This window comes from Thalassophryne amazonica, chromosome 10 (assembly GCF_902500255.1).
Source record: "Thalassophryne amazonica chromosome 10, fThaAma1.1, whole genome shotgun sequence".
In the NCBI taxonomy this organism is placed as follows: Eukaryota; Metazoa; Chordata; class Actinopteri; order Batrachoidiformes; family Batrachoididae; genus Thalassophryne; species Thalassophryne amazonica.
Genome location: NC_047112.1, coordinates 38,058,604 through 38,085,175, shown reverse-complemented (window position 1 = coordinate 38,085,175; position 26,572 = coordinate 38,058,604). Strand labels below are relative to the sequence as shown.

At 41.4% G+C, this 26,572-nt stretch overlaps 1 protein-coding gene across 2 annotated transcripts in view; it reads right to left on the bottom strand.

The window, feature by feature from the left end:
• Positions 1-26,572, bottom strand: part of cers1 (ceramide synthase 1) — a 111,454-nt gene that overhangs the window by 10,664 nt on the left and 74,218 nt on the right. Inside the window, exons 1-3 of one of the 2 annotated variants that reach the window (XM_034179838.1) lie at positions 15,748-15,864; positions 9,487-9,646; positions 2,256-2,436 (exon numbers count right to left, since the gene is read on the bottom strand). In XM_034179838.1, coding sequence (XP_034035729.1) covers positions 2,256-2,436; positions 9,487-9,625 — 320 coding nt within the window. In that variant the 5' untranslated portion in view covers positions 9,626-9,646; positions 15,748-15,864. Of the gene's footprint in view, positions 1-2,255; positions 2,437-9,486; positions 9,647-15,747; positions 15,865-26,572 lie in introns of those variants that run through there. The other variant, XM_034179837.1, reaches the window with a different exon arrangement.

The window sequence follows — 26,572 nt, the reverse complement described above, 5'->3', positions numbered from 1 at the left end:
GAAAGGTCTTGTCTCAGAGTGATGCTGAAAAACTAATTCATGCATTTATTTCCTCTAGGCTGGACTATTGTAATTCATTATTATCAGGTTGTCCTAAAAGTTCCCTAAAAAGCCTTCAGTTAATTCAAAATGCTGCAGCTAGAGTACTGACAGGGACTAGAAGGAGAGAGCATATCTCACCCATATTGGCCTCTCTTCATTGGCTTCCTGTTAATTCTAGAATAGAATTTAAAATTCTTCTTCTTACTTATAAGGTTTTGAATAATCAGGTCCCATCTTATCTTAGGGACCTCGTAGTACCATATCACCCCAATAGAGCGCTTCGCTCTCAGACTGCAGGCTTACTTGTAGTTCCTAGGGTTTGTAAGAGTAGAATGGGAGGCAGAGCCTTCAGCTTTCAGGCTCCTCTCCTGTGGAACCAGCTCCCAATTCAGATCAGGGGAGACAGACACCCTCTCTACTTTTAAGATTAGGCTTAAAACTTCCTTTTTGCTAAAGCTTATAGTTAGGGCTGGATCAGGTGACCCTGAACCATCCCTTAGTTATGCTGCTATGACGTAGACTGCTGGGGGTTCCCATGATGCACTGTTTCTTTCTCTTTTTGCTCTGTATGCACCACTCTGCATTTAATCATTAGTGATCGATCTCTGCTCCCCTCCACAGCATGTCTTTTTTCCTGGTTCTCTCCCTTAGCCCCAACCAGTCCCAGCAGAAGACTGCCCCTCCCTGAGCCTGGTTCTGCTGGAGGTTTCTTCCTGTTAAAAGGGAGTTTTTCCTTCCCACTGTAGCCAAGTGCTTGCTCACAGGGGGTCGTTTTGACCGTTGGGGTTTTACATAATTATTGTATGGCCTTGCCTTACAATATAAAGCGCCTTGGGGCAACTGTTTGTTGTGAGTTGGCGCTATATAAAAAAATTGATTGATTGATTGATTGTTTCCAAACAGGACAAAAGCGTTGTCTTGGAGGAAATACCAGAGCAATGATAATGTTAGGGGAGGTGGTGGTGTAACGGCTTGCACACTGGACTGGGACGCCAGCAAATCGGGTTCACTTCCCGATTGCAGCCACGCTCCCAACTGGCACTCTTAACAGCAGTGCTGGGGAGGAGTGAGAGACATGTGCCGTGGGCCCTTGTGGAAATAAGTCCTTTGTTGGTTACTCACATTAAATAAGAGAACCTCAACCTCAATGTCAAATTTGCCACTGAGAACTCTTTGACCATCAGAATGAAAGCTTTTCTGTCTAGGACGTTCCAAATGCTATGGCACAGTTGGAAGTAGTTTTTGAAATTTGAAGAGAGCCAAGTTGAAACACAGTGCACACATATGTCTTCGCAAGAAGACATCATAGTTAGGCTATGAACATTTCAGCCAACCTTTGTTGAAGCTTCTACCATAAAAATATAGAGAATAAATGTGTCACCACCAATACGAACAGTAAATGATGGATAAAATAATCTACAGCAGGTTCAGATTCAGGGCCCTTTATCATTTCCTAGTGTAGAAATCCTCTCACTTTGATTTATTTATATGAAAGAAACCCAATGCAGTGTTTCTTTTTTTTTTTCTGGCTTTAACAAGTTTCTGTTCTACTTTTTGCAAATCACTGACAAACGTGGCTGCTATTTCTGTAAAATCCCACCCAGAAAGCTTAAATCTGTACATGCACAATATTGCAGTTTGTATTTGTGCACTTGAGCATGGAATAAAAGGAACATTTATGCTAATGCCTTGGGGTTCCCCCGGAGGAGCTGGGGGAGGTGTGTGTGGATCGGGAGGTCTGGGCGGCTTTGCTTGAGGTGCTGCCCCCGTGACCCGACTCCGGATAAAGCGGAAGAAAATGGATGGATGGATGGATGGATGTTGGATATAATACAGCACAAAATTATATTTTAATGATGGCGACCGCCAAAAGCTTCTTAATGAACTCCACTGACCAGTGCTTAATTCATCACACAGTACATCTGTACTTCTTCATGAGGCTGTGCATCTGCTGTGACTCTTGCTGTGTTGTAGTGACTCAAGCTGACTGCAGGGATATTTTGAAATATATTCTTAATGATCACTTTAAAATTGGGAACTGCAAAGTTATTGCTCTTCATGACTCATCTGTATGCAGTTTCCTGTCTTTGTTATATAACCTTCTGCTCACGGTTTTAGTTATTTTCCTTGAACTATTTCTGTTTATGTACTAAGTACTTTTATGTCCTAAAACACAAGCGGTCAAACGTAATTCTGAAGACCAAAAGACATACCTGAAGGCGTAGGAGAAGATAATGAGTGCCAGTGTAATAATATGGTGCACAACCATGACAGCAGAGTCCTTTCTCCATGCATCCATGTAGACTGTAGCGTAGATGGAGTGGCCGTAGAAGCTGCCCTGGATTAAGTAGGCTATTGCGATGTCTGTAGGCACTGGCATACCACTCTTCCAGTCTGGAGAAAAAAAAATAATAACACCAGAAAAGTAGTTTTTACTTAAAAAAAAAAAAATCATAAGACCAAAATCACTTACAGATCTATCCACATGGATGAACGCTATGTCATGAATGAAGGAGATAAATGAGGACAAATTCAGCATATAGGGTACTTGGAAAGTAATGCACACTCATCATTCATTTCCTTTGATCCCACATCCCATATCAATAGAATAAATGGATTTAAAATCCCCTAAAATTTCCTTCAAACCCTAGTGATCACTGTAACCTCCTCCCCTGTAGATGTCGCTATAAGGCTAGTGAGCTGGTCACCTCTTTGTCCCATAAACTGCGTGTACATATATATATATATATATATATATATATATATATATATATATATATATATATATATATATATATATATACACACACACACACTCAACAAAAATATAAACGCAACACTTTTGGTTTTTTGCTCCCATTTTGTATGAGATGAACTCAAAAATCTAAAACTTTTTCCACATACACAATATCACCATTTTCCCTCAAATATTGTTCACAAACCAGTCTAAATCTGTGATAGTGAGCACTTCTCCTTTGCTGAAATAATCCATCCCACCTCACAGGTGTGCCATATCAAGATGCTGATTAGACACCATGATTAGTGCACAGGTGTGCCTTAGACTGTCCACAATAAAAGGCCACTCTGAAAGGTGCAGTTTTGTTTTACTGGGGGGGATACCAGTCAGTATCTGGTGTGACCACCATTTGCCTCATGCAGTGCAACACATCTCCTTCGCATAGAGTTGATCAGGTTGTCAATTGTGGCCTGTGGAATGTTGGTCCACTCCTCTTCAATGGCTGTGCGAAGTTGCTGGATATTGGCAGGAACTGGTACACGCTGTCATATACGCCGGTCCAGAGCATCCCAAACATGCTCAATGGGTGACATGTCCGGTGAGTATGCCGGCCATGCAAGAACTGGGACATTTTCAGCTTCCAAGAATTGTGTACAGATCCTTGCAACATGGGGCCGTGCATTATCCTGCTGCAACATGAGATGATGTTCTTGGATGTATGGCACAACAATGGGCCTCAGGATCTTGTCACGGTATCTCTGTGCATTCAAAATGCCATCAATAAAATGCACCTGTGTTCTTTGTCCATAACAGACGCCTGCCCATACCATAACCCCACCGCCACCATGGGCCACTCGATCCACAACATTGACATCAGAAAACCGCTCACCCACACGACGCCACACACGCTGTCTGCCATCTGCCCTGAACAATGTGAACCGGGATTCATCCGTGAAGAGAACACCTCTCCAACGTGCCAAACGCCAGCGAATGTGAGCATTTGCCCACTCAAGTCGGTTACGACGACGAACTGGAGTCAGGTCGAGACCCCGATGAGGACGACGAGTATGCAGATGAGCTTCCCTGAGATGGTTTCTGACAGTTTGTGCAGAAATTATTTGGTTATGCAAACCGATTGTTTCAGCAGCTGTCTGAGTGGCTGGTCTCAGACGATCTTGGAGGTGAACATGCTGGATGTGGAGGTCTTGGGCTGGTGTGGTTACACGTGGTCTGCGGTTGTGAGGCTGGTTGGATGTACTGCCAAATTCTCTGAAACGCCTTTGGAGACGGTTTATGGTAGAGAAATGAACATTCAATACATGAGCTCTGGTTGACATTCCTGCTGTCAGCAGGCCAACTGCACGCTCCCTCAAATCTTGCGACATCTGTGGCATTGTGCTGTGTGATAAAACTGCACCTTTCAGAGTGGCCTTTTATTGTGGGCAGTCTAAGGCACACCTGTGCACTAATCATGGTGTCTAATCAGCATCTTGATATAGCACACCTGTGAGGTGGGATGGATTATCTCAGCAAAGGAGAAGTGCTCACTATCACAGATTTAGACTGGTTTGTGAACAATATTTGAGGGAAATGGTGATATTGTGTATGTGGAAAAAGTTTTAGATCTTTGAGTTCATCTCATACAAAATGGGAGCAAAACCATAAGTGTTGCATTTATATTTTTGTTGAGTGTATATATATATATATATATATATATGCATGTATGGTCCCCTGGCATCCATCATTTCTAGCATTATTTCAGAGAATCGCCTACATCTTTTAAAGCTGACACAGGTGCTCCAAAACCATAATCGTTTTGACAAAACAAATGCCATATGCAAGCTTTGGCAGACTTCAGGCATATGGTAAAAACCATGTAACAATGAGAACGAACCAAATAAATGTCACTCTTACAAAAAACAATTACAGAAAGATTTTAATGTATAAAAATTAACTGTGCAACATCAACATACTGAACATGACTTGATGCTATAATTAATTAATCAAAATTAACATGTTATTTTGGACACCCATAGTTTTGAGGTCACTGATTTGGTCGGTAAGTAAATAGTGTTTTGGGGAGCAATAACTGCTTTGGATGTGTGTGCCTTTGGAATTGTTTTTGCACGGTTTAAATAACAGCACCAGGTCAGACGTTTATTTTTCTTAGATAACACCACAAAAAAAATAATACTATCAGCATTCAGCACATCCGCAGCGCATGGATTATCTTTATGTTGTTCTCTAACATGAGGAATAAAAACAGCCTCGTCAGTGGTTCCTGCTGCTCAGTGACACATGTACAGTTGTGCTCAAAAGTTTACATACCCTGGCAGAAGTTTTTTTTTTTTTGCCCATTTTTCAGAGAATATGAATGATAACACAAAAACTTTGTTTCACTCATGGTTAGTGATTGGATGAAGCCATTTATTGTCAAACAACTGTGTTTATTCTTTTTAAATCATAATGACAACAGAAACTACCCAAATGACCCTTATCGAAAGTTTACATACCCCTGTTCTTAATACAGTGTATTGCCCCCTTTAACATCAGTGACAGCTTGGAGTCTTTTGTGGTGGTTGTGGACGAGGCTCTCTGATGGTAAAGCTGCAATTGAATATGTCTTGGACTTTATTTACATTAATTACAAAGAAATACAAACAGTATGGCACTTTATGGTAAATCTGCATGGAGTAGACAGTTCTCAAAAACTGAGTGACTGTGCAAGAAGGAGAAGAGTGAGGAAAGCCACCAAGACACCCAGACAACCCAGGAGAAGTTATGGGCTTATGTGGCTGTGATTGGAGAAATTGTGCACAGTGCAAGCTTTGCATTTTGCATCACAACTCTTAGCTTCATAGTGGAATAGAGCAGAGAAGGATTTTCTTTCACCAAACAGATCAAATCCAGGCTTGCATCTCAGATGTACCTTCTGGGAATTTGTAGCTGAACTTTCAGGTCTTCTTTTTAAGAAAATCCTCCTCTATACCACTTCATCATGAAGATGGACAACTTACTGGTGATTCAAAAGTTTTTGTCAGTGGATTAGCTTTTCACATAAGTTTTAAAACCATCATCGGACCAATTATCTTCCAATAAATTTAGTTCCCATAACTTTCAGTCTGCTAACATTTTTATGGTAAAGTGAGCAAAGTTTAACGGTCAAAAACGTTTGTAAACCCTAAAATCAAAGATTTTAATCCTTGTCGTGTGTAGATCAGTGGTTTATGGCAGACTGGCTGCTGCTTGCTGATAACGTCATCATTAAGCACAAGACGTGATTGGCTGAACGACGCAGGAAGCACTGTGGGTCATGTAGTTCAGGTTCACTTTGGACGTTACACTATTACCGTCCGCTGGACGGAAACAAAACGGACTAATTTTAACATTATTTTATTTCTTTGTGGCACGTGATAATTTAATTGCCAAGACTCGGTGGGAGAGAGGAGATCTCATGACGCAGCTGTGAGGGACTTTTCATCACCGTTTACACACCATTTTGGATAATCAGGACACTTTATGTGGAATATTTTCTTCAGAATTTAATGAATCCCACTGAAACTAACAGGTAAGAATTTATATTTACTACATGGTGACGGTGTATATAATACTGAGATAAACTGTGACTTTTAATACTGTGTTTTACTGCTTTTGAAAGTTGATGACAGTGTTTGGGTTTTTTTTTATTTTTTATTCATTCATTTTGTTGTGTGTTCTTTTTGTGTTTGTGATCCTTGAATTTACCCAGCAGCCTCTGCTGTGCTTAAAGTGAAACTAGTTTATCAGAAGCTGACAGTGTAATCTGATGTGGTCACGTCCGAATCAGTACTAAAAGTTATCGGTTATCTGTAATACAGATAAAAAAAATTTTTTTTAACAGTTTATCAGTTTAGCGTCATAAAAGATAACTGTTGAGTTATCGGAATAATGGTTATCGAAGCAAACTTTTTGGTTAGTTGTGCCCACCACTGGTCAGGAGGATATGCAAAGTGAAAATTACATCACACACACAACAACACCTTAACTGAAGTGATAAAAATTTTATTAAATACACAGTGGGAAAGAAATTGTTTTTCTTTTTAAGAAGAATGAAGAAAAATTTGTTCATTGTTTTTGCATTTGTGACAGCCTTATATTTGTAGGCTGTATGTGCTTTGTGATCTGAGGGGTGAAATTTCACCCCCAAAAATTATACATGTGATTAAAGGCGATTATTTTAGATTCATTAATCACAAAGCTTGTAATTAGATTACTTTTTAATAGCCTTACAGCACAAATTAAAACAAAACAGATCAAAGTATAACTAAATTATATTTTAAAAATATGACACATTGTAGCTGCTGTAATTAATCTAAATTAACATGTTATTTTGACAGCCATAGTAATTACATCAATCTAAATTACCTGCGAAGGGTGAAAAATGATTATTCCAGACAAATTGTTAAAGCTATACTGACACCGATGACATGCTAAGAACAGCTAGAAATTTAAATCAGCATTACGTGACAATCATCTATATTCTGATGTCAATAAAGATCCAAGTGCACGGTCCAGACATCAGCGATATCACTGCATGCTGAGCCATCTGCAGTGTTGTGTGTAGGTGGACTACATCAGTCCGTACTGGAGGAATAACACTTAAATAAAAGTAATTGAGAATTAGAAAAGGTTTCTAAGTATTGTACAGCCAGAAAGTTAAACATGGCCTGCAGCGACTACACTAGCTCACGTGAAACCTATCAGATGGATGGATGCCTAGTTGAATGGAAATTTTCTCCTCGGCTGTTTGAGTAAGGTTTGTGTCTGGTGGGATGGAGTTACACTTGAGCCCTGTGTAACGTTTATTGATTGGAGCTTCTGTTATTAAACATTGAAAAGATGGAGGGTAGATGCATCACAACAGCTGTACCAAGGGGAAACATGGGAACTGAAGACTGAAGCTCCGTTTCCCCTTCTCTCCTGGACATCTCTTTCCAATTGCTTTGCTTCTGTCACATTTAATCTGGTGTCAAAATTCACTTTCACACTGTTAGTATTGGTTTCAGATTTCTCCCTTGCTCCCCATCAGTCCAGTCACATTACGCTGCTTTCCGTACACATCTCAGGTTGACAGCTATTAGAGGTGATGCAGCTATTAAAGATGACCCAGCACTGTTCACGAGCTTTAGCGTGCAGAGACACAGAGTTGGACCAGATCCCTGACACCTCCACATCTGATAGAAGAGTGCAAAAGACATTTCTGGAATGATGACTAGAATTCCCAAAGCTTACATATCTATCCTCCATTAGCCCTGCAGTGATAGCCATTGCAAAATCTCCCCGTTGTGCATCTCTTCTCCATTAAGCCCATTTGTGCAGATTATTATTTTTCAAAAGCTGGGGGGGACGTCGATGTATTGTCATAAAACATAGCTTCAGATCTCTCCTTTTGCATTCAGCTGACTATAAAAGAACACAACTGAAATTTCTTTAAATGTTGTGCTGGTCACAAAACATCAGGGAAGAAAGACCACTTCCAAAAGCTAGGTCAGAATGTGGCAACTTCATTATCACTACATACAGTAGTGTTCAGAATAATAGTAGTGCTATGTGACTAAAAATATTAATCCAGGTTTTGAGTATATTTCTTATTGTTACATGGGAAACAAGGTACCAGTAGATTCTCACAAATCTAACAAGACCTTGCATTCATGATATGCACACTCTTAAGGCTATGAAATTTGGCATTTAGTAAAAAAAAGGTAGAAAAGGGGGTGTTCACAATAATAGTAGCATCTGCTGTTAACGCTACAAACTCAAAACTATTATGTTCAAACTGCTTTTTTTTAGCAATCCTGTGAATCACTAAACTAGTATTTAGCTGTATAACCACAGTTTTTCATGATTTCCTCACATCTGCGAGGCATGGAGTCAACCAACCTGTGGCACCTTTCAGCTGTTATTCCACAATTCATTCACATTTCTTGGTTTTGCTTCGGAAACAGCTCTTTTGATGTCACACCACAAGTTCTCAATTTGATTTAGGTCCGGGGATGTGGCAGGCCACTCCAAAACATTAATTTTGTTGGTTTGGAACCAAGATTTTGCTTGTTTACTAGTGTGCTTGGGGTCATTGTCTTGTTGAAACACCCATTTCAAGGGCATGTCCTCTTCAGCATAAGGCAACATGACCTCTTCAAGTATTTTGACATATCCAAACTGATCCATGATACCTGGTATGCGATATATAGGCCCAACACCATAGTAGGAGAAACATGCCCATATCATTGCCTATGGGGATCCAAAGGCTCTAGATTGGGTGCTGTTTATAAAATAGGTACCTGACAGTTTTCAAGGGCTGTAATAAATTATGAAAAGTTTCTATAATGAGTTGGAATGGTTTGTGATTCCAGAATGTGTTTAGAACCTTAGACCTCAACAGTTTTAAGAAGAAGAACTCAGCCCTTTGATTTCCTGTTAACACTCTTGTATAAAGTACCTTCAAGTGATATTTGAGTGAAAGTACAAGAGTCCTACCATAAAATTACTTTGGTAAAGTTGTAGCATTGTTATTATGGAGTATTGTGTGTAGAAGTTTGAAGGTAAAAAATTGAATTTAATCCATTTTGGAATAAGGCCATAACATAACAAAATGTGGAAAAAGTGAAGCGCTGTGAACACTTTCTGGATGCACTGTATTAGTCCTTATGCCTTGATGTGTATCTTACTGTAGAAGACAGAAGGCGGGTCATGGAAAAAAGAGTAGGTGCTGAAGAAGAGAAGGTGGGTGCTGTAGGACCATGACATGGTGTAGAAGACCAGCTTCCACGCACTCTCCGGCATATTGGCAGCATCTTTGGGCAGCATCCTGCACCACTGTGCGAGAGGCTGCAGAGACAGAAAGGAGCAGAAGCGCAGTGAGACGGCACATCATTTTCTACCAGTGGTGGCCAAGTGGTTAATGCGGTTGGTTTCAGTTCAGAAGGTTGCGGGTTCAAATCCCACCCCTGCCACATTTCTCCATGTAATGTGGAGTTGCGTCAGGAAGGGCATCCGGCGTAAAACTTGTGCCAATTCAACATGCAGATCCACCTTGGATTTGCTGTGGCGACCCCAAGTGCAAACAAGGGAGCAGCCGAAGGGACTTACTTTTTCGTGGTGTGTGGCTATGAACTGCTTGCAGATCTTCAGACACAATAAGTGATTAATTTAGACAGCCTCTTAGGAGCTGTACAGTATTGTATGTTACATCAATACAAGGCTCTCAATTACGTGTGGTGAAGCAAACAATTCACCACGTTTTGTCCACAGTCTGTTAATGCAGTGCTGTGGCTGTGAGTTGACATATCTATTAAATTACTACCGAAAAAGATGAAGAAAAAAAACATCCACTGTCCAAAATCTCAAATCACAGCTTCACATGATCCGGACAAGGTCAGCATGACCACAAATGGGTCGTTACTTTCCAGCACAGTGCAAGGACATTTTTCTTACAAACTTCACCTTCAAAAAACAACTGTAAGCCAAATTGTGAGAAAGAATCACAGATAATTATTGCTACAGACAATATTTTACCAGTGTTTTCAGTAGGAGTCTCACCAACGGATCAACACAAAAAGTACAAACTGTCCCATCAATGATTAAATTTGGAACAGAAATAAAATGTTAAGGCATTAAGTACAAAGTAGAAAAGTAGAGCAGTGGACTCAAATGTTCATATCCTCTACACACAGTTTAGACTGTTTCAATGAACACTGTGTAATTTATATCAATCTTTACACTGACATGACAGTAAAAGACTCCCAGTGGTCCCACTATCAGTGTAACAGACAAGTATAGTGTGGCAAAAAAGTATTTAGTCAGTCCCTGATTGTGCAAGTTCTCCTATTCAGAAAAATAAGAGAGGTCTGTAATTTTCATCATAGGTACACTTCAATTATGAGAGACAAAATGAGGAAAAAAAAAATCCAGGAAATCACACTGTAGGATTTTTAAAGAATTTATTTGTAAATTACGGTGGAAAAAAAAGTATTTTGTCAATAACAAATATTCAACTCAATACTTTGTAACATAATCTTTGTTGGCAATGACAGAGGTCAAGCGTTTCCTGTAAGTCTTCACCAGGTTTGCACACACTGTAGCTGGTATTTTGGCCCATTCCTTCATGCAGATCTCCTCTAGAGCAGTGATGTTTTGGGGCTGTCACTGGGCAATACAGACTTTCAAGTCCCTCAACATATTTTCTATGGGGTTGTGGTCTGGAGACTGGCTAGGCCACTCCAGGACCTTGAAATGCTTTTTACGGAGCCACTCCTTCGTTGCTCAAGCGGGACACACCTGGCACTGCAGGATTTGAGTCCCTCTCTGCATAGTGTGTAGCCTTTGTTACTTTGGTCCCAGTTCTCTGCAGGTCATTTATCAGGTCCCTCCGTGTAGTTCTGGCATTTTTGTTCACCATTCTCATGATCATTTTGACCCCAAGGGATGACATCTTGCATGGAGCCCCAGATCGAGGGAGATTATCAATGGTCTTGTATGTCTTCCATTTTCTTACAATTGCTCCCACAGTTGATTTATTCACACCAACCTGCTTGACTATTGTAGATTCATTCTTCCCAGCCTGGTGCAGGTCTACAATTTTCTTCCTGGTGTCCTTCAACAGCTCTTTGGTCTTGGCCATGGTTGAGTTTGGAGTCTGTTTGAAGCTGTGGATAGATGCCATTAATACAGGTAACAGATGGAGGACAGAAGAGCTTCTCAAAGAAGTTACAGGTCTGTGACAGCCAGAAATCTTGCTTGTTTGTGGGTGACCATTTTCTCTGGAACTTATAACTGTAATTTATCGGTTATCTGTAACTTCCGATACATTTTTGGGTGGTTTATCAGTTTATCTTTATAAAAGATAACTTTTCAGTTATCTGATTATCTGTTTTTGGTTATCTGTGCTCATCACACACCCGCCGTACATGTGTGGACAGCGTGCTGAGCATCACCTGTGCCTTGAATAGGGACTACACCAGCACTTTTTTTTTTTTAAATCAGAGTGCTTCCAGAGGATCCAGAGCACAGTGCTCTGCCAGTGGAGGAATTCTGTGAGTGCCTTTACACACATTTTTGTTTTTGTTATTTGTCAATATTGTATTTATTTCATTATTTTCAGTGCTCGTTCTGCCTAAAGTCTGGGAAATTTTCACAGCCTCTTTGACATAATAGCTACATAATTGTCCACATCCATCCTTAGCACTGTCTGCGCAAACGTGCGGTCATTTCAGCCCCGCCAGTGGCGTTGAACATCCGCAAGAGTGCACACACACAGCATTTGAGAACGCGTCAATGCTGCTCGACTTTTGCATATGTGCTGCGCGCTATGTCAGTGGCTCTCGTGCGTTATGTGTGTGGACTGCTCAAGATTTGTGGCCGTAATTTTCGCTGCCACTCTGGACAGCATTTAGCGGACAGTCAGCCGCTAAGTGTGTACGTGTCAGGAGGACTGATTCAGTGGAATCCCACATGAGAAAATTATCGCCTTTTTGCCTGTTTTCTCTTCATCTACGCCTCTTCTCCACCAGTCGTGCATCAGTGACATACTACACTACGAGGTCTATTAGAAAAGTATCCGACCTTATTATTTTTTAAAAACCATATGGATTTGAATCACGTGTGATTACATCAGCCAAGCTTGAACCCTCGTGGGCATGCGAGAGTTTTTTCACGCCTGTCAGTGACGTCATTCGCCTGTGAGCACGCCTTGTGGGAGGAGTGGTCCAGCCCGCTCGTCGGAATTCCTTTGTCTGAGAAGTTGCTGAGAGACTGGCGCTGTGCTTCTTCAAAATTTTTTCAAAAACTGTGAGGCACATCCGAGTGGACACCATTCGACAAATTAAGCTGGTTTTCGGTGAAAATTTTAACGGCTGATGAGAGATTTTGGATTGTTTCTATCGCTGTAAGGACTTCCCACGGAGCGGGACGTCGCGCAGCGCTCCGAGGCGACGTCGTCATCCTGTTTCAAGCTGAAAACCTTCAAATTTAAGCCTCTGTTGACCCAGGACGTCATGACAGAACAGAGAACTTTCAGAAGAGGTCGGAATCAGCAGTTTATCCGGACATTCCACTGTTAAAGGAGATTTTTTTAATGAAAGACATGTGGACGGATTGGCGTGTCAGCTCGCAGCCGGCGCGGTGCGCCCGCCACAGGAAAAACACCTCCGTTGGAAGCCTTAAGGACAAGTTGGAACATGCCCTGCTGTTAAACAATTTCTCAGATACTCACTCAACTGAAAGCCGCCAAAAGCCGCCTGGATTTTACAAATGGTTATCAACACGGAGGTGTTTTTCCTGTGGCTGGACCACTCCTCCCACAAGGCGTGCTCACAGGTGAATGACGTCACCGACAGGCGTGGAAAAACTCACGCATGCGCACGAAGGTTCAAGCTTGGCTGACATAGTTTTTTTTTTAAATAAAATGGTCGGTTTCTTTTCTAATAGACCTCGTAAGTGTTTCTCTCTCACTGTGCCCGTTATGTTCGCTCTCTCTCTCTCTCACACACACACACACACACACACACACACACACACACACACACACACACACACTATTGCCACAACCATGTGACTGAGTTGCAACAAAAAATGTCTTTCACGAGTGTGTATTTGCTTTGCTATCCAAGCAGAACTGGAGGAAGTCTGCAATAGTTTGAGACGACCTGAAGTAGCACCACCACCCACAGACACGCTCACTTACATCCTTCCTTGATCTTACTGCTACCTCAGTGGTCATGTGTACGTCCTTTTCCTCTTCACTCAACCTCAGTTGTAACAGCAAAATGTGATTTCATGTTGCATTTTGGGGATCCCTGCAAAACCATTCAAGGAAACACAAAGATACAAAAAACAGGTGGGCAACTGCTCACTGCGCCGTACCTGAGCTCAAACTCACTCGACAGCCTCATCAACAAGATGCAATGAAAGTGTGTAACAGTAGGAAAGTGAAATGCGCCTGTGTCAGTGATACAGCAGCTCTGTCAGTCGTCAGCACATGATCCGGCAAGACCTCCTGACCGACTGCATGACAAATTAATGGAGGCGGTATCACTGTGGACGAATACCGTCTGAAAAGGCCACGTTCCTGCTATTTCAAACATTTTACTTTTCCCGATCAAGAAATAAATCACAAATAATAACAATAAATTGTTCATTTATATGCTGTTAACCATTCATTTCCTTTTAGTTGTCTCGGTTTCTCTTCGCCTTGCTTTTTTTTTCCTGTCTCTTTCTCAACCATCTGAGTTGGCAGGATGCTGACAGGTCACGACTGATGGGGCTGATAAAGGGTAACAGTAACAGACCTCCATGCTCCTCTGACTTGTCTGACACATGTAGGAAGTGATGCACATGACACATGATCCCACCAGAGGCTGCTGATTGGCTGAGACTACGCTGACGTATAGCACGTGTTCAGGCAGTCATACCTGGAGAACAGAGTTCAGGAGTTACTCACTGTGCATTCTTTTAGCTCTGTCTCACAGCAGCTTGCAGTACCCCCCCTCCCATCCTCCACCGCTTCACTCCCTCTGTTCCTAAATTCCCTCTCCTTCTTCCCTTTATCTTAAACTCCTAAATCCCTTGTTCCTTCTCTCTCTCTCGTCGTCTCCCCCCTGCTTGTGACATTTATTTATAGAAGCCAGCTGTCAGTACACAGCATTGCCCCCCCCCAACATATTCTTCCACATCATCTTCCCAATAAGCACAAAAATACACCAGTTTTTGTATGCACTGCAAAAACACGAGAGTCTGACAGTTGACTCCAAACATCGGTGTTGCATTTTTACATTTCACTGTTTCACTGGATTTTCAAGGCCTAAACTTTGATTACATTCAGCTTTAACCACCACATCACATGTCTTTTAAGGATTATTCCACCCAAAACACAAGTTCTGAGCAGCAAACACCCACCACCTGATGAGCTGACGGATGGCTCTAAAGATGGCATCGGAAGCAAGGTTGAATCAAAATGTCCACAAAACCAATACATTATAATCCACTTCCATCTATAATCTCAGAATGATTTTAAAAATAAAATTGCAGAGCAATGATGGGTTTCACTGTAAACACTGTGGTATGCACTGCTTATGATTACTGCAAATGATAAAGTGGATTTGAATAAATAATCTTCACACACACAGTTCAGTCTGCAGTGAGCCTTCAAGACAGACACTCAAACAAGACACTGAACCCTAAAACTAGCTAACCTTGGGGAATGATTGCCACCAGAGAACAACCCCACATAAACCTGATAATAGATAGAGAAATAATAAACATCTCAAATATACACTCAACAAAAATATAAACGCAACACTTTTGGTTTTGCTCCCATTTTGTATGAGATGAACTCAAAGATCTAAAACTTTTTCCACATACACAATATCACCATTTCCCTCAAATATTGTTCACAAACCAGTCTAAATCTGTGATAGTGAGCACTTCTCCTTTGCTGAGATAATCCATCCCACCTCACAGGTGTGCCATATCAAGATGCTGATTAGACACCATGATTAGTGCACAGGTGTGCCTTAGACTGCCCACGATAAAAGGCCTTTAACATTTAACCTTTTTGTTTTACAAATGGCAGGTTTTCAGATGTTATACAACATGCTGCTGATGTTTAAATTCTTGTCTATCTCTGTGCCACCTGACACACCAAGAAGTACAACTGACATCCTGCATCCATCTGTCCTTTAGTTTTCTACAAATACATCGCATGATGGGGTACAGTGGGTCACAGACACTGAGATGATCCACTCGTCCTCTGCTGGATAATTGACGGGGCCTTGAATTACACAGTGTGAAACTACAGCCCTTCAGCAGCTCCTCCCATCTATCTCAGTGGCAGAGGCTGTCTGAACTCTGGCTCAGGCCATCACTGCTTTTAATGTCTCTGTCCACTTCTGTCTTGCTCCCCTTCGTAAATAAGGACAGAAAAAGAGCCTTACCAGAGACTAAAAGCAAAGAGAACAGAAACCAGAATGAAATGAAGTGTAGATATACAAGAGTCAGCATGAAAGACATAACAAATAAGTGGTTCCCTTAGCAACCATGCAGAGATGCTGCCAGAAACCTACAATATGTGGAGGACATCACTCCTGCCATTTCTCTTCCACTTCAGCCCTCCACTGATATTTCCTCACTTACTTCCCTTCTTCTCTCCAGCTGCACCTTTCATTCCCGACTCTTACACTTCTCACTTTCCTCATCTCTTTGCTTACTGGAAGGGAGTGACGACAGAGAAAAGACGGAGCTTGAAAGAACTGCACTAGCTTGTTGTTGCATAAGAAGATAAACTGGGCCAGTGAGTCAGGATGCTGGCTCATGTGTGGATTTGTTAAATACGTTTCTCTCACTCCCTCTCCCTCTCTCTCACACACACACACACACACACACACACACACTTTCAGTCCTCTCATTGTGTCTGGATTCTGTCTCTCCTGCTGAGTCTGATGTCACTCTCTCCACCACAGTGTCTTTATGGTCTCTGTGTTTTCCCAGGATTTACAGAAGTTCAAACTGTTCCATTATATGCAGCCTATTTATCTGTCTTATTGTCCATTAACCCCATATGCATTTCCTTTTCTCAATAAATCTTTATTACATTAGACATTTTTCTGCCCTCCCCAACTACACAGAATAAAATATCCTCCTCCACACGACACCATCACTTCACCTTGCCCCCATCTCGCCAATCCATCCCTTCAAGAGGTGATGAGACGACAGCTGTTACAGTGGATAAAGCGTATGTCCCAGACAGAGACATAAGGTGCCAGAGTACCTCCTGTGCTGAAGTTCCACACTCATAAAAAACGGCACATTGGAAGAACTTAATTCAATTATGTGCAGGATTTCCATCTCATAAATATATGTAGCCCCAACTCAAAGCACATCCATGCAAGATAATGTAACTTAATTTAGTTGGGACTACATATATCTTTTAGATGGAAATCCAATACAGTAAGTCCATTTTTTGGGTGTATCACTCATAGATGACTCACTGGATGAACTCAATTCAATTATGGGCAAGACTTCCACCCACCAGCATGATGGAGAACTTTAAAAGGCAAGCCCGGCGCCAGAAAAAAAATATTAAGGGGGCGATGAGTTTATCATAGGGGGCGGGGTCAACCCCCCCCCCCCCCAAAAAAAAAGTGTGCACCGGAGGGGACGTGCCTCTGAGCGTGCGTAATGAATTGGGTGCGCTCCTGGAAAGCTCATGTATTTAGGCTACACCGTTGTAAGAGACTGACTGAGTAAGAGTAAAGAGTGATGACAGTATTTTTTTAATTATTATTTGAACATATAGACCCTCGGTCAAGTGATCTCTTGCATACCACAAAACCAAACCAACAAGTGATCTGAGAAACGACACGAGACAGTAGAGTAACCCCACATACAGCCCTCCATCACAAGCGCAAACACAGCGCAACTGTGCATGTGCGCCACTCCATGGCACAGAGCCCAACTACGCATGCAGTCACAAAGTTCTTCTGAAAAACTGGAGCAATCTGAATTCGGTTGGATGAATATGGGTGTGTGTGTGGAGACAATTCACCTCATTCACAATGTGAGAGAACTTAACGATGCGCTGTTACGCACAATAGCGCGCAACAACACGGAACACTATTCTTGACCGTGCGTAATGGTTCCTGATAATTCTCCAGCAACACATGCCATTAATCGTAACGTGTGGTAACAGGTTGCAGCAGTTCCTGAGGACACCTGACGCCATCACATTCGTGATCAGCGACCAAGAATGTGTACTTCGTGGCATTCGTGACTTGTCCTCGTTATGTGTAAATGCAGCATTAACACCCTCCCCAAGTGAGTCGTGCTGCATGATCTGCCTTTTGCTTGGTGGACTTGTCGAATCCCAGGAACTCCAGCTCTGACACTGCTTGAATAAATCGAGCATGCTTTAGTTCGTCCACCTTGCCATAATCGCTGGACTCAGGATCCTTGCCCTCTGCCGCACTAACAAGCGCAACCCTCAACCTATCAAATCGCTTCAACACAGACACACGCCATATCCATTTGTTTTAAAATTAATTAACTTTAGTTAATTAATTTGGTTTATTTGTTAAATACGTGATATTATTGAATAACTAATATTTTGCTATATTTTCCAGTATTTCTTTTTCTTGCTTTTTTATTTTTATTTTTGAAAAACTCTCACATCCGAGGGGGCGGGGTTGATGACGTGAGGGGGTGTCGCCCCCAAACGCCCCCTCGTGGCGCTGGGTCTGTTAAAAGGGTCACATATACGTTGAAGTCATTGCATGGCCACGGAGTTACAGAGTTGTGGAAGCATAAATCAGGCTTTGTCGTGCTTGGCCCCTGCTCAGGGTTTAGGTCCTGATTTTGGCACTATGTTCTTTATGGTTTTATAGTTTTGTTTTCATTTGTTTATTGTTTCTCTTGTAAATCTCAGTGTGGTTCTGTTTAATGCTTTGCTTTCTAGGTAGTCACTGGTTCCATTCTTTATTTTATCATTTTGTTTCGCATTTATTTATTCTATAGTTCGTTTTTGTATTTGTCTTGTCATGGCCCTTTAGGTTTCTTTAGTTTTGTTCTGTTTATCACATTTATTGTATACGCTCGGTCACAGGTTTTTATTATTATTTATCTTTGATGTTGCTTATCAGTTTATGTTCCATTTGTTGTTTATTGTATTATTCAGTTGTCACCTGTTTTGTTTTTTGTTCATTCCATAGTTTGTTCTGCCATTTTTATTGGCCCAGTTCCATTCCAGTTTTAGTTGTAAGCAGTAGTTTCCTGGTTTTCCTCTTGTTACGGTAGTTCTTAGTTTTTCCCCTTTTGGTTTGCTCACATTCATTTTTCGCACACGTCTTGTTTCTCAGTTTCTGTCACTCTCTTCTCTTGTTTTGCACTGCTTTGTTTTGCCCTCTCGCACTCTCTTGCCTTTCTTCTCTCTTCTTTGTTCACTTCACCACACCTCTTTCCTGAACTTTCCACACAATTGCTTCACATCAACCTGATTAGTTTGCTCCTCTTTAAAAACCCTCACAGTTCCACAGCTCACTGCCCAGTTGTTGACTTTGTTCACTTTCTCGCCTCTCGTTCTTGTCCAGTTTGCTCTTGTGTGTTTTGACCTTGCCGTATCCTGAACTCTGCTTGTATTCTGACTCTGCCTTTGTTTTGCCTGCTATATACCTCGACGCCATGTGAATGAACCCTGCCTGGTTTATGGACCACGTCCCAGCCTGTACCATGTCTGATACCTCTGCTTCCATGTCTGACTACCAGTGTACCGTACCTAATGCCTGGTTTCAAGATAAAGCCTATTATTCATCTAAACCAACCATGCCTGTGAGTCTGCATTGGTCTCCTACTGTTTCTGATTTCAGCCCACCACAAGCCCTGACAGGGTTTAGGATTTTAAAAAAGGTACCACTCTGCAGCGGACTTGGAAAAAAAGAGTGGCTCGACCAAATGTAATCTTTTTAATGCACATAATGCCCAGCGCTTATTTAAGGCAAGCGTTTATTTATTTATTAATTTTTTTCAGACAAAGTTTTTACCAGGTCATTAAATGAAGCAGGTCCCTATTCAAGCCCAAACATTTAATCAAGGAAATACGTAAACCTAATTGGTGCTGGGGATTCCCCGTAGATTGTTCAGCATCTCCTGACTGTAACTAATCTATTACATACATAACAAATTTTGTTCATTTTATACCTCTAGCGGATTTCGATTAAAATGGACAAAATTCGCTGGTCCACCTGAATCCATATATGAGTTTTACTGTATTTAATATGAATGTTTTCCATCACAGAAGACAATGGAGTGGTCTTCTGCTGGAGCTTGAAAGCGTCAACTCTTGTGAAAATTCATTCATTATTCTTTGCTCTCAGGTTTTCTTTTGGCTGCTTCCGTTTTGCTTGAGGTTATCGCATTGGGTCCTCCACGGATTCACCTGTTGATTTGGCACAAGTCTGACACCAGATACCTTTCTTATGCACTCCAAATGTACATGGACAATGGCACACAGATGAACTTGAACCAGAGGTCTACTTTGTGGCTCCACTATGTCCCATCGTTCTTTGCTGTATGACTTGCAACTATATAAGGTTTGTCGAACAGAGAAGGCTGGAGACAAATGCGGGACTCGATGCAGTAGCTCTGGTTCAAAGAGGCATTTACTGAATTACTCAGTGGGGTCCGGTACACAGAGAGGCGGTTCAAAAGAAGCAAACAGATCAAATCATCAGGCAAATGGCGTGGTCAAAACACAGTGTGGCAGCAGGACTTGAGAACACAATGAAACAGAGCTAGAAGCGAAGGCACAAGTCGCAACAATCAGGCAAAAAACCAGTGCAACCAGTGGAGCTTAAATACACCTAGTAATGAGCTGCAGATTGGAAATGTGTGGAAAGATCCAGAACAGGGTGTGGCCCAAACAGAATGTCACACCCCCCACCAAGAGAGACAGACAAGAAAAACAGAGACAGATAAAGCCCAAGCAGGAAACACCCAGCCAGAGAAGTCATAGTTTAGACTTTGGATTGTGTGGTCTAAGTAAACAATAAAAGCAAAACCCAAAACGGCATAAAATCTGAACAAAATGTAAAGAAGACCTAAACTAAACATGGCAGATAACGAGACAAAACACAGTTCATGTCGTACGGTGCATCCAGAAAGTATTCACAGCGCTTCACTTTTGCCACAGTTTGTTATGCCTTACTCCAAAATGGAGTAAATTCATTTTCCCCTCAGAATTCAACTTAATGACAACATGAAAAACTTTTTTTTAGTTTTTGCAAATTTATTAAACAAACAAACAAAAAAAACTAAGAAATCACATGTACATAAGTATTCACAGCCTTTATTCAATACTTTGTTGATGCACTACTGTAAAGCAATACTGTAAAGCACTTTGAGCTTCAGGTATAGATGGAAGAGCACTATATAAATGTAGTCCAATTACCATATTTGCCCGCTTGCTTTCCACAGTGATGTGACGGCAACATAATTATGAACACCCTGATATGGTCAAAGCCATTTTGGACTAACCTCAGAAATCAAACTAGTCACAGACAACGGGTCTTTTTATTCCAATAAAAATCAGACAGATCAAATAAATTATTTCACATAATATGCAAACATTATGCGAGTGAATGGACTTTGCCATTTAAAAGACACAGATGGAATGCTAATGCTTAATTAACTTGATTTGATAAAAAAAAAAAAAAAAAAAAAAAAAAAATCACAAAATTAGACAAGGTCTGCGACAACTAATTTACATTCAAGGGTGTGACTGGACAAGCACAAATCCACTACACAGCATTTGAAAATGTGTGGAAAAACCACAAATAATAACTGATGGAGCACAACAGCACTCTGTCGTGTTCAGCCCAGTCTCAGTTTTTTTTGTCGTGCTCCTGTGACGAAATTAGTCAAATTTTCGTGACTGGTTTTTTTAAACTCACTATTCCTAACCCCACTCCTACCCCGACCCTAACCATAACCTAATCTTACTCCTTCCCCCCACCCTAACCATAACCACCCTGACCCCCCACTTCACTTTTAATTTCGTGCAGCCATCACAGAATGAATTAGAATGAATTCATGCTGCTGTGACGAAAATGAGGCACTTTTTGTCACAATGTCACAAACCAATAGATTAATGTATATTTCGTGCTGCTGAATCACGACTTGCCGTGAGACCAGGTTGGTCGTGCTATGGGGAAACACACATTTGACTACGTTGACTTTGATGCACAACTGACTTTCAGAGCTTCAACAAATGTTCAAGCCTCTTGGCAACTTAGTTTGTCACTGGTAAAGAGCACAAAATCCAACTACATTTTCCAGAACACAAGGAGGAAATGCAACAAACTCCAAGTTCTATGAAAAATTGACAAGTCTGACAGCACCAGGAGGCTGGACACAAATGCAGGATTCAACTTAATAGAGTTTAATGCAAGTGTGGGTCGGTACACAAAAAGGCAGTCCAAAAATAGCAACAGTAGCCAAAGCATGAGGCAGAGACAGAATCCAAAAACAGACAGACAGGTAAATACATGGTTAAGCAAAAAAAAAAAAAAAAAAAAAAAAAAAAAAAAAACAGGACTAGGAAACTCTGAGGACAAACACTTAATAGTGGCACAAGGCTCAACAATCTCACAAGTGAGAGAGGAAGAAGGTGTGACTAATAAAGGGGATGTGATTAAGAGTAAATGCCCCGCAGGTGTGTGAGGAAAGGTCCAGAACGGGGCGTGGCAAGCAGGTAGGGAGGACAGGAGGGACACGCCCAACACCGAACACACAACACTCGACAAGAGAAATCCCTCTACAAAACCCCAGTGCAAACAACAGACACAAAAAAGAGGAAGAATAAACAACAACATACAATAAAACCCACAGACCCAATCATGACAAAAATTTGAAATGCAAGAAACACATTTGATCTGTGGTTTTGCAAAACTAGTATACAATACACAGTTCAACTTTTCCTGGTTAAAATGGTTTCAAACCAGTTGTTTAGGGAAAAAAAGCCTCTAACATTCTACAGTGACTTGATGGCATTATTTAGGCTCACAGAATAAAATGTGCAGCAGTTTCATTTCCTGCTATTTAAATACATGAAATGTGTTCAAATAAGAAATGGGTTTGAAGCCTTTCTCTTGTGTGCAGGCGTGAGAGAGGGAGCAGGTGCACCTGTTAGTAGGAGGTCTGGCCTATTAGTAGAAGCATTAACCCCAGACTTCATCCTGAGGCTTCAAAGTAAATAAACCTGACCTTCACAACACAGCATGTTATTGGATTAAGCTAAAACACCCTGATTTACTAAGCCATACTTGTGGAACAGTTCTGGCTTTCAGGATTCTTAACAATGTCACAGACTGGCAACTTTAGTTGCTAAATCTGAGATTTGAAGAAGGGTGTGTGTATACATGCGCACGCACACACACACACACACCACCACACACACACACACACACACACACACACACACACACACACACACACACACACACACACACACACACACACTGGAGCAGCATCTAATGTTTTACAGATGCTGTATATGACCGTTATGGTAAAGAAAGAGCTGAGCCAAAAGGAGAGATCCTCAAATTACTAGTCGATTTACACTCCCATCCTTAGGGGAGGTGATGGTCTAGTGGTTAAGGTGTTGGGCTTGAGACCAGAAGATCCTCGGTTCAAATCCCAGCCCTATTGCTGCCTATTGTGTGTAGTGAGCGCCTTGTATGGTGACATCGGGGTGAATGTATGGCATAATTGTAAAGCACTTTGAGCGTCTGATGCAGATGGAAAAGCGCTATATAAATGCAGTCCATTTAATTATGGTCATGAACTTTTGGTAATGACCAAAAAAGTAAGGTTGCAGATACAAGCAGCAGAAATGAGATTCCACAGTCGGGTATCTGGGCGTACACTTCGGGACAAGGTGAGAAGCTCAGTTATCCAGTAGGAACTATATACACTCAAAAAATGGCTCTTTGGATGAACTCAATTGAATTATGTGCAGGACTTCCATCTAATAAATATTAAGTAGCCCCAACTCAAATAAAACATCCATTCCAAATAATGTAATTTAATTGAGTTGGGACTACATATATTTATTAGATGGAATCCAATCCAATGCGTCAGTTTTTTGAGTGTATCACACAAACAAATGACTCATTGGATGAACTCAATTCAATTATGGGTAGGATTTCCATGTAACAAATATATATAGTCCCAACTAAATTAAATTTTAATTATCTTGCATTGGATGTGCTTTATTTGAGTTGGGGCTACTTATATTTATTAGATGGAAATCCTGCTCATAACTGAATTGATTTCATCTAATGCTTCAGTTTTTTGAGTGTGCGCGCACACGCACACACTTTATGCTAAGAGAGATTACAGTGAATAATAGTCACATGAGACAAATTTTGGCAGTGGGAAAAATCAGATGCAGCTGCTCCTTCACTGAAAATTACTCACACACCTTGATCTCATGTAACACTGACCTTGTCTAACACAATTTTGTAAGTGAACAACGTGCATGTGCACTGGCTCCATGGGCTCTTATCACCGGTTGTTTAGTGTGTGTGTGTGTGTGTGGGGGGGGGGGGGGGGGATGCTCATGCAGCTAAAAACCACATCAGGGTAAAAATGGGTTATTTTGATCATGATATACGAGTAGCAATGCACAACAGGAAGTGCAAGCTTTTCCTCAGTCACTGTGGAGACTTTTAAGTCACGTTTAAAGACTCATTTGTTTTCCCTGTTTTATTATTAGTGTTATGTGTTTTTATTCTTGTATTCTTTAATGGTCGTCTTTTTTATTGTGTTTTAAATTTTTAATTCAGTTTTTTTTTTTATGTTGTGTGAAGCTCCTTGAGACGATTTCATCGTGAATTGGCGCTATATAAATTAATAAATTTGAAATTTCAATCAAATCAATCTACAACCATCCTGTAAATATCAGTTCCTAATTAAGAAATTTCAAATTATTATAGTCACCCAGCCCTAAGGAGAGGAAGAGGGTATTTTGAGTTATTCTCTCAAAAAATTAATTTACAAGACAGTGTGTCACTCACTGTTTTTGCTCCAAGTATGCCCGATCCCGTCAGAAGTGAAGAAGAGTAGGTTCTGATTAGTACTTGGTGGGGAGACCACTTGGGAAGTCCAGGGGTTGTATGTGTTTCTCCATGTTAAAAAAGGAGTTGTGTCAGGAAGCAGATCTGGCATAAAACCTGTGCCAAATCCTGATGTAGATTTGTACTGGATCCACTGCGGTGACACTGAACAACCGGGGGTAGCCGAAAGACAAACAACAACACTGACACTTAGGCCTGATCACTTGGCTGAGCTTTAAACCTATGTTATATAATTTATGTTAATGGATTAGTCACCAACCACTAGGACAGACTACAGCCCCCCTCCCCATGAGCTTTAATTGGAAGAAGTGGGTTTAAAAAAATGGATAGATGGATGGATTTGTCACCACAGAGAGAATGGAAGATTGCAATGTTGAAAAACTGTCTGCTAACTGCTTGAAATGCTATTAACAGACTGATGTACTTGTCAAACAGTTGTAACATTTCAAAGCAGAGAGCTTGTGTGTTGTATGTAAATGAATTAAAATGGCAGTGAGAAAGAACATAAGATGCATACAGTAAATGTGTAATTTCTGCAAAGTGTTAAAATATTCCCTGAAGCTGTTTTCTGCCAAAAACAGCAGGAAGACATACGGCTGTCATTCATAATGCAGCAACCATACCACTGCTGACAGAGACTGACAGCAGTGACTATGAAAGAGCGTATATCTGCAAAAAAAAAAAAAAAAACCACACACACACACAAAACAACAAAAAAGCAAAGCCCTGTAAAAAAAAAAAAACAGTTTTCCCCCTCCCTGAATTTGTTTTCAATTGACTGAATAACAAAGAATATTTAAAACTGACTGATATCTGAATATACTTCAAGATAGCCACGTTCAAGATGTATCTTCATAACAGATACCTCAAGCATTTAAAGTTCCACTTTCAAATAGCTATGAGGTCTGTGATAAAAGTAACGGACCTTATTATTTTTTTCAAAAACCATATGGATTTGAATCACGTGTGATTACATCAGACATGCTTGAACCCTCGTGGGCATGCGAGACTTTTTTCACGCCTGTCGGTTACGTCATTCGCCTGTGGGCAGTCTTTGAGTGTGGAGTGGCCCACCCTCTCGTCGTTTTTTCATTGTTTAGGAATGGCTCAGAGACTGCTGCTTTGTTTTTTCAAAAACTGTAAGGCACAATTGAGTGGACACCATTCGATAAATTCAGCTGGTTTTCGGTAAAAATTTTAACGGCTGATGAGAGATTTTGGTCTGTAGTGTCGCCATAAGGACGGGCCACGGCGCCTGATGGCGATCTGCGCTTCGAGGCGGCAGCGTCTCGCCGTTTCAAGTTGAAAACTTCCACATTTCAGGCTCTGTTGACCCAGTAAGTCGTCAGAGAACAGAGAACTTTCAGAAGAAGTCGGCATGAGGAGTTTATTCGGACATTCCATTGTTAACGGACATTTTGTAATGAAAGAACGTGCAGGCAGAGTCGCATGTCGGGCCGGACCCAACCGCGGGGGGTCGCGACAGGAAAAACACCTCCGTTGGAAACCTTAACTGGCAAGTTGGAACATGCCCAAGCTGTTAAACAATTTCTCAGTTACTCACTTGTTGAAAGCCATCAAAAGCCGCCTGAATTTTACAAATGGTTTTCAACACGGAGGTGTTTTTCCTGTCGCGGCGCACACAGATTCGCCGAGAATTTGCGCGCACGTCTTTCATTACAAAATGTCCTTAAACAGTGGAATGTCCGCATAAAGTCCTCATGCCGGCCTCTTCTGAATCTTCTCTGTTCTCTCACGACGTCCTGGATGAATTAAGGCTTAAATTAGGATGTTTTCAGGTCGAAACAGGCCGACGACGGCGCCTGGAAGCGCTGCGCGATGTCCCGCTCCGTGGGAAGTCCTTACACCGACAGAAACACCCCATAATCTCTCATCAGCCGTTAAACTTTTCACCGAAAAACAGCTTAATTTCTCGAATAGTGTCCACTCAGATATCCCTCACAGGTCCAGAAAAAATGTTGATAAAGCAACACGCGCCGTCTGCAGTGGCTATTCAGACAAACAGATGCCGACGGGCGGGGTGGAGCACTCCTCACTCAAGGCCTGCCCGCAGGCGAATGACGTCACCGACACGCGTGAAAAAACTCACGCATGCTCACGAGGGTTCAAGCAT